The sequence below is a fragment of the Phyllostomus discolor genome, chromosome 1, assembly GCF_004126475.2.
Source record: "Phyllostomus discolor isolate MPI-MPIP mPhyDis1 chromosome 1, mPhyDis1.pri.v3, whole genome shotgun sequence".
NCBI lineage: Eukaryota > Metazoa > Chordata > Mammalia > Chiroptera > Phyllostomidae > Phyllostomus > Phyllostomus discolor.
In genome coordinates, this window is record NC_040903.2 from 28,886,861 (window position 1) to 28,895,916 (window position 9,056).

Consider the following 9,056-nt stretch of genomic DNA (forward strand, 5'->3'; position numbering starts at 1 on the left):
AAGATATGATAGTATCAGTATATCTTTCTTGTTTAACTGAGAGCATAAGAAAATAAGTTTGTGTTCTGGGTCCTATAGTCTCTGTTTTACTCAAGGTGATCATTTTTCCAGTTATCCCCTCCCTCCAATCTGATATTAAATTATCTTTTAACAGATTATTCCCATAGTATACAAACATATTACAATATTTCCAATCTTAATAAAATGGCAAACTTCCCTCTTTCCCTTCACTTTCAGTTGTAAACATCTGGAAAAAAAACTCAAAACACTGTACACATTGCCTCTAATTCTTCCCTTTCTGTTTACTCCATCATCCATTGTAATCTGGTTTTCATGCTCAGGATCCACTAAAATTCTTTTTGCCAATATCATTCGTTTTTCCCTATCAACACTTTTGTCCCCACAAACTGTTTTTTTAATCTTATTTCTCTCGTTTAAAAAAAAAAGCTCTTTCAATTTTACTTTTCCTTCTATTTATCGTCCAGTTTCTTTGCTCTGCTGTACAAATGCTCAGGCAAAAAACTTCCATTCCCTCTTAAACCCACCCAGAATTCATACCCATCACCACCACAGCTGCTCTTGTCCAAATCACTAATGTTACAGATATTGCCAAATCCAGTGGGCACTTCTATGTTCTTATCTTTCTTAATGTGTTTGAAGCATAAGATGTAATTGATTAAATCTGTCACCCTTTTGAAAAAAAATTAACATCCAGTATATACACACTCTCCGAGGTTTTCTTCCTACCTCAAAGACCACCCCTTCTTAGTTTTCCTGGGACAGAGATTCCTCCTCTTTTTCCCACCTCTTAACTTTGGAGACTTCAGAGCTCAGATATCCTTTCTACCCTCCTTAATTCCTTGATAATCACTTTAGTTCTCTGGCTCTAAATTCCATATATATTGAAATACTCATCATATATTGAAATACTGCCTTGCAGGCTCATCTCCACTTAATATCTAATATGGATCTCAAATTCTCCATATCCACATGCAAATTATTCACCCACACCCCTGGTCTGCTTCTGCCACATTCTTAGCAACTTCATTTTGCTAGGTTTTCAAGTCAAAAACTTTGGAGCCAGATTTGACACCTCCCTTTTTCTCACATCCCACATTCTAGTTGACATCAGTAGACTAGGACTTTGAAATATAACCAGAAACCAACCATTTCTTACAACCTTACAAATTTCTCTGCCATCAGCTTGGTCAAAATGTTCATCATCTCTTGCCTAGTTTATTGTGACAGCCTCACTGCATTGGCCCTTGACCCTGACTGTTCTAAATACAGCAACCAAGGTGAACCTTGAAAAATTAGCCTCGGGTCTTCCCTCTGCTGAAATCCCTCCAATCACGACATGACTCTGAGTCAACACTAAGTTTTTACCAGCCTGCAGAGCTTTCCACCACCTCATCCTTACATCACACAGATCCCTTCCCACTCCTGAGCCCTGTTAAAGTTCACTGCATCAGCGCTGGCTTCTACACTTAGTGTGACTGCACTGAGTCTCTTCTACCCAATAAAACTACACCCAAATGTGGCTTATGTGCTTACCTACTTAGGATCGTTGTTCAAATATCACCTGCTCATTTGAAGTCTTCCCTAACTACCCTATTTAAAACTGCGAACCTCTCTTCTGCTTTATATTCTATATTTTATTTCTGCCTCTTAGTTTCTAAAATGCCAGCTCATGAGAGCAGGAAATTGCATCTCCTTTGCTCACTAATGTATCCCCAGTGCTATTCTAGAACAATGCCTAGTACATATTATAAGATTAATGAATATTTGATGAAAACTTAATTAAATGAAATATCTCCATGTAGCCAGGCCTAAGCCTACTTAATATCATAGAAGAATTTGAGAGGTGTATCATCCGTCCTTCTTAATATATTCCATTCTCTTGAATTTTGTTACTTCGTACCCTCCTAGTGCCTGTATCACCTTCTACTCTTTCTATCTCCTTTGATAATTCTACATACATTTTCTACCATTCCTCAACTGTCAATATTCCTCAAGGCTTGGCCCTGGGCTTTTTTGTCTGCTGTTTTCTACATTCTTATCTAGATATCTGTTTTCACAGCATTATATGCTGATAACTCTTTTATATATATCAAGAGAAAACTCTCCTCTGATATCTACACAACTAATACAACCCCTGGGATGTTACACATGTGTCCTAAACTTAACATGTACAAATAAAAACTCTTGATTTTATCCCCATACTTACTGTTCTTCCCGTAGCCCTCCCTAGGTTAAATAACACCATTCTCTGCCCAGTTTCTCAAAATAAAAGTTCAGGCATTATTTTTGGTTTCTCCCTTTCCTTTACCAACCATAAGCAATCCATATCAATCTCTGTGTAAGTCCAAAATATATCTCACTTTTATCCACTTATAACACACTTACTACATCTACCACCTTATTTAAGCCGCCATTAACTTAATGGAGAGAACTAAAAAAGAGCTTCACTGGTCCCCTGGCCCCCAGCATTGCCTCACCACTTTATCTAATAGGGATCTAAGCCATTCTTTATTCGTTAGCCAGAAGGGTCACACTACAATCTAAGGAAGGCATACCATGTCATTCCCTCCACTTAAAAAACTCCAATGGCTTCCAAGTTCACTAAAAGAATAATCTAAGCTCCTTTACAGGATCCTCAACAGCCTTACCTGATCTGGCATCTGTTTACCACCCCAAGCTAGTCCTGCAAGATGCTTCCTCTGCTTTCTGGCTAAGGCACAAGAACTCCCTTCACTATCTAAATCACACTCCTCTCTCTATTAACTGCCTTAGGATCTTGGCACTTTTTTTGTTTGTTTGTCTTTTCTTCGTGAGAACAACTTTTGCCCATCCTTTCCATGTCTGGCACCTTTAGGTCTCAACTTAAAAGACTTCCTTGACTACAGCATCTGAAAGAGATCCCTCATCCTATTTATTCTTTGTGTTAACATGCTATTGAATTGTCCCATAGCATTACCTCTATTTCATTATTTGTTTCTTTGTTATTTTTATCCCTCTACGCTGCTCAGCTGTTAGTTTCACCAAGGCTTGTGTCTGAGTCAAAATCATATCTTCAAAACTATCATTGCTCCTGACACATAGTAGTCTCTAAATATCTACTGGTCAACAAATGAATGAATGAGTGGATGAATGAATGAATGATTATGACAAATCAGAAGAGAATGAAGCTGTACTTTTCTGTTGCCCTGTGGATAGGGTTTTTTTTCCCTCTCTCTACATATTTTTAAATATATCCTCTGTTGATATTGAATTAAAAAAGCTAACACATGACACATTAATTTTTAGGTTGAGTTATAGATTACTTGAAAACATTGTAAGGTTATTCTCGTTTCTGTGGAAAAATTATTCCAAATTTACCTAAGTGTATGCACTTCTCCATGTCTTTCCCACTTTAAAATGTTATTAAAGCTTTAAAATAAAAGGTTTCATTTTGCTCCTTTGGGGGACAATGTAGTTTTGCTTATTTTAATGACCTACTTACTTAGTAACAAGAAAAAATGTTAATGAAAATTTGACTCTGCAAACAGAAAGATGGAAGAAAGCCTTAGAAGTGGATGTAGCAATGTTAGCAGCTGGACCAGGATTTTACAGACTGAAATGCAAGTTGCAGTCTTATCATTTACTAGTTCAAGTGTTCTTGGGCAACTCATGGGACCTTTTCTCTGTCTCCTTCCTAACAGAAATGATGCCTGCCCTGCTTATTTCTTCATTTTGTTGTAAAAATCTTATTAGATGTCATATGTGAAAATATTTTCAAAACTCTAGAGGACTCTGTGAATGTGAAATCCTGCTATGCTAGTGAGCAGCCTTACAAAACCGACCCTAATGCGTCACTCCCATTTCAGAGAGGTTGTGAAAGATGATCCAAGGCAATCATCTACAGTGGAAGCATGCGCAAAATCAGGTGCATCAAAAGACTGAGATGAACCAAATGTTGTGTAACCCTTCAATAAATGGAAAATGGGTAAGGACTGGCTTCCTGAACTATTTCCTGGCGGTCAGTACCCCAGCTATGCTTCCTTCAGAAGGCATATAACAGTGTTGAAAGTGGATAAGAGCACAGGGGGGATACTTTTCTAGCTTCTTTGTGGAAGGGTGTACTGGTGTGCCACTTCTAAGCAGGTAGAAGCTACTTCAGGATGCTAGCAGACTGATTTGTCAGAGGCTGAAAGAACTTCGTCCCTTCAGAAGTCCCAATCTAGCTTTTCACACCATGCCTCTTTCCTTCTCTTCTCACCTTTCCCCCTTTTTCTCTCCAATTGGAGAATGTGGGAAACAAGGGAGAGGAGATCCTGGAGGGATGAAAAGGAGAGAACCGTTTCAGTTCCTTTTAGTTCCCCCATTGCAAGCTGTGCTGCTGAGTTAAAAATATGTAATTTAGTTTCTAAATCTATTTCAACCCCTGCCTGGCCTACTGAGCAATCACAAACCATCCAATTTCAATTCAGATCTTTGCTTTTAGCTTTACTTTAAATGGAACACAGCTAAGTTGTATAAACAGATATAAAGTAAATGCTCCACAAAGAGTGAAAGTAGGATTAAAGGAACCAGGAAGTAAATCCATATTTTTAGCACACTGGTCAAAACTTGAATTGTTTTCATTTTCTTTTAAAAATGCCAAGCTTTCTGCAAAGCATGAAATGTCAGAGAAGGAAGGGATCAAACTTGTGGACTTAGCAAGAGTCCATGCTAAGAATAAATTATCTTATTATTTTCAGTGAATTCTATTTCATTTACAACATCCTGTAAACAGATCACACATTTTCTGCAGGTGAGAATTACTATTCCTTTGTCACATTTGGAATACTATGCATGTACAGAGGATGACCCACTTCTAAAAAATGAATCACACTTACCACAAATATTAATGAGCAGAGCCAGAAAACTGTGCTGTAGTAAATTTTTACTGATTAATCAACTGCTAACACTTGGATAAAGGTGAATTCAACTCCTTCCCTTAAAGATATAAAAGTACCTCCAGGTGGTGGAGCAGATCACTTGGCAGTGACATGTAAGATGACTAATAACACCTCTGAGACATTTCAGCAGTACTGCACCTAACCAAAATCCAGTAATGGCTTACACAGATTGATTTCACTCATTTTATTGCCTGCGTAATACTATGGGAGAGGAGAGTTGATGAAAAGGATTCATGTACATTGGATCCCTTTTCCCTTTTGCATGATAACTTATATCATAACCAACTGGGCAGATATTATTTTAGCTCCCAACATTTAATGATAAAGCCATATAGTTTCAATTTGAAATTTTCACTTTTATTTATGTTCAGATACATCAGTTATTGAATGAATATTTTTAAAATATGCAATTTGATACCCCTTTTATTCTTTACTTGAAATAAGTTTAAAATCTTTATGAGCAGATAAATCCTCTCTTGTTGATATGGTATAAATGGTATCACATCACATGACACATTCTCCACAAAATTATTTTTGATCTAAAGTCATAATTTCCCAGCCACTTAGGAAAGATTGTGCATTGACACGTGATTCACTTTCATAAGAAAGCCTCTTTCCAAATTTGCACAAAGGCAATGGCGGTGCTGAGCATCCTACCCCTGGAGAGGCGGTGTGAAAAGAACCAGGAGAATCTTTCATCCCTTATCACTGACAACACACAAAGACTGAATTAATACTCTCAATGGCTCCCCACAACCTTCTCAAAAAAATCCAGGGGAGAGTGGTCTGGATCAGATGACCTGGCCTGATTCCAGCCTATCATTTTTCGTATGCTGGGTGCCTGTATAAATCTCTTTTCCTTTCCAGTCCTCAGCATCTTTGTTAAAAGAGAACAAAACTTAGACTCCAAAGAACCATCCAGTTCTACTTTATTCAATTCTATTTTTTCTCCAACAGATTTTGTAACCCGGGACTACACTCCTTTTAAATCATGTCTAATTCTGTCCTATGTCTCAGAAATGTTCTGCTCCCTTTTCCTTTCTCCATTTTCCTATCATCTTGTCTCCTACACATCCTCAGGAGGAAGCTTACATTTCTCCGTGCTTGTAATACATATTATGTGATGCCCATCACCTAGTACCTGATATCCCCCCAATCTGCATGGATTTGTCTTTTAAATACACAACCTGAACTGGGTTCACATCATGCCCATGCCACTTACTGTGAACTTGGACCACTTACTTAATTCCCCAAGCCTCAATCTCCACATCTGTAAATTGGGGGTAGTAATAGCTTTGTCTCAAGGATGTTGTGAGGGTTGAACAGTAATGCCTACAAAATTCTGATATGTAGAAATTTAAATAAATACATGTAAGACTAGTTGTCATTATTGTTAGTATTAAGACGACTAGAATATAAGAGCTCCTTTGAGACAAACCCTGTATCTTCCACTCATTTCCTGAGAGGTGTCAAGCTCAGTATAAATGAAAAAACAGGGAATGGCCTGTCAGAAAACCAGGACCCACACTTCCGGTGAAGTCACTTGCCTTCTCTGAGGTTAAGAATTGTTACTTGAGATTTCTGTGAACCTAGTGCATAGCACGATGCCTGCCACAAAGATCCTCATTATGTAAGCGAAGGGAATATGAATATAAAAAAGAGCAATGGTACTGTTATGGATGCACTTCTAGTAAACCTCTTCCAAATACAGAATCCCCCAGAGGTAACACCTGCTTGACTGTGGTTGGAAGGGTAAATAATATGGGTGTAATAGTTTATAGTTTTAGTTTGAACATTTCACCTAAAATGTCATATGATGTGCTTGAGTGTGATAGTGTTATGTTACAGAATTACATGCTTATAATCTTTTAATAAAACACTTTTTAATAAAAAAGGGTGTTATTTGTGTTGTACCCTGTATTTACTGAAGGAAGAAACACTTCTGACTGCAAAGTCTTAGGAAGGAAGCAACTGTCCCCTCCCCAAATAATGAAAAATGCATCCCACTTAGGAGGGAAGAGGAAAGGACTGGGTTCTCTAGCAGAGCAGGCAGCTTCGTGCCCCAGATTCATGTCCTAGGTAGAACAAGGCCGAGGTTTTGGCTGGGGGACTGATACCACGTGATAGAAAAGGAACGTCGCTCAGCTGCTTCATATGCAACCTCCTCTGAGTGAAATGGCCAGGTTCAGGGAAACCCCATTCTCAGGGCACAAGGAAGGTAGCAGGGCAGCTGAGCCCCGAGTTTCCATTTTTGACTCTTCCCATCCAACCTCCCCCACCCAGCAGTCAAGTACCGGGAGGTAATTAATGTGGGGGAGAAGCAAAGCTTCTGAGGGGGCAGGGACCTGGGAAAGTGTGGTTGGGGGCGGTCTTCTGTCAGAGGTCTAATCCAAAGAGAGGAGGGAGGGAGGGAGGGGTAAACGGAGGGAGGGATGGAAAGGGCGAGCAAGAGATAGACTGATTTTTCATTTTACACGCGAGGCATACCTAATGATATTCCCACAGACAGACAGACAGGCAGACCGAGAGAGGGACAGACAGGACACACTTCAGCGTTTGAAATCGTTCATACCCCCAAATCCAGGACGCAGCCTGTTGTCATAACCATCGAGTAAACTGTCCAGGATGCGGGTAAAATTTTCCGGGCATAATTTATCCTCATTTTGGTTCTGTCCTGGGGATTCGTTTAAACTGCGAATGAAAAAAAAAGGGGGGGGGGGGGCAGGGATTATTTTAAGAATCAGAGAACAGGTGGAAACATCTTCTAGGGAAAGAGTCGCTTGCCCCAAGCTAAAGGATGCAGAGCTGAGGGATGAGGGAGAGAAAGGGTCGGGAGAGACGCGCGCCGGGCACAAACCCCAACACCCGAGCTCTTCTTGCACCCTTCTGCTCTCCGCGTTTATGTGGTCACCGAAAAGCCTGGCTCTGGCCCCTGACCTTACAGCGAAGACAGGAGGGTCCGGTTTGCCCTGGGAGGGGTGGGCGGCCAAAGGGGGCTAGGATCCGGCCACTTCTCCACCTTCCCCTTGCCCCCCAGTACCCTAGAGAACTCACCAAGCCTCCAGGCACAGGATGTGCAGGAGAGCGAAACTGACCCCGAAGGACGTCGCGATCGCGGGTACCTTCTTGGCAGAAACCATCTTTGCAACATGCCATACTTTAAGCCTGATCAGTTTTCCAGGGTCTCCAGATGCCCTGAGCAGGGTGTCAGGCGAGGGCAGAGGCTCTCCACTGCGTGCGCACACGCGCTCACACTAGCCCGCGCTCAGCCAGCCTGAGCTGCGGTGGGCGCGTGTGTGCACGCGGGCCAGGGGGAGGCGGAACCTGCCTTTCCTCGCCCCCTCCTTTCCTCGCTGAGCTCCCAATGTGGATGGAGAGCTTTGTATACCGCTCAACACCCTTTCGTGCCTGCACCCTGAAGCTCCCGGGGCTGATAGCGGTGTGCTTTCAACGAAAAGCTGAGCAAGTTCTTCCCGACCTTTTAACTCTGGGTAGCAAGATCAAGGGTCTCCCGCCCCTCCTCGAGGCCGCAGCGCCCCTACCCCAAGTGCGTCCTGGCCCACAGCGCTGCTCAGCTTCCACTTCTCCCTCCAGGTGCCCCTCCCTCCCGCTGGGATATGGATCCAACCAATGAAGCCCCTCCCTCCTAAGGTTGTTCGAGGACCTGTTTGCACCCATTTCCTTAGCTGGAGGCGGAGAAAGGACAGAATGATGGCGATTGCGGGGTGAAGTGGTGGGACACCATGGTAAGAAGGGATCAAGTCTGGACAGACAGCAACCTTTGAGACGCTCCTCTTCAAGTGCTGGAGGGCGGTGAAAGAAACAAAATTCTTCCTGATTAAAGGGGTTGCAACTCACTGAGCGGACCCGCAAACTGTTAGGAAGTGCACTTGAGGTTCATTCTGTAGTCGATGCATTTCCCAAGCTGTTGCTGTGAAGATACCGAATTTCTTTATTACACCCGCCCCCACCTGGCAAACAGAGGGCCTCCGCTGGGCTACTCCATCCTTTCCTGAAAAGAAGGGAAGAGGTGGGCAAAATCACCACATCTGGTCAATCACTTTTACTTTTTGTGACACTCAACAGACACAGTGGGAATTCCAGAGGTTTACCGCT

General features: G+C 41.8%; 1 protein-coding gene across 1 annotated transcript in view; it reads right to left on the bottom strand.

The window, feature by feature from the left end:
- The window catches only part of GABRA4 (gamma-aminobutyric acid type A receptor subunit alpha4), a 71,552-nt gene extending 63,133 nt beyond the window's left edge, over nucleotides 1-8,419 (bottom strand). The window contains exons 1-2 of the mRNA XM_028507072.2: nucleotides 7,995-8,419; nucleotides 7,513-7,631 (exon numbers count right to left, since the gene is read on the bottom strand). Coding sequence (XP_028362873.1) covers nucleotides 7,513-7,631; nucleotides 7,995-8,080 — 205 coding nt within the window. The 5' untranslated portion in view covers nucleotides 8,081-8,419. The remainder of the gene's footprint in view (nucleotides 1-7,512; nucleotides 7,632-7,994) is intronic.
- Nucleotides 8,420-9,056: the final 637 nt, after the last annotated feature.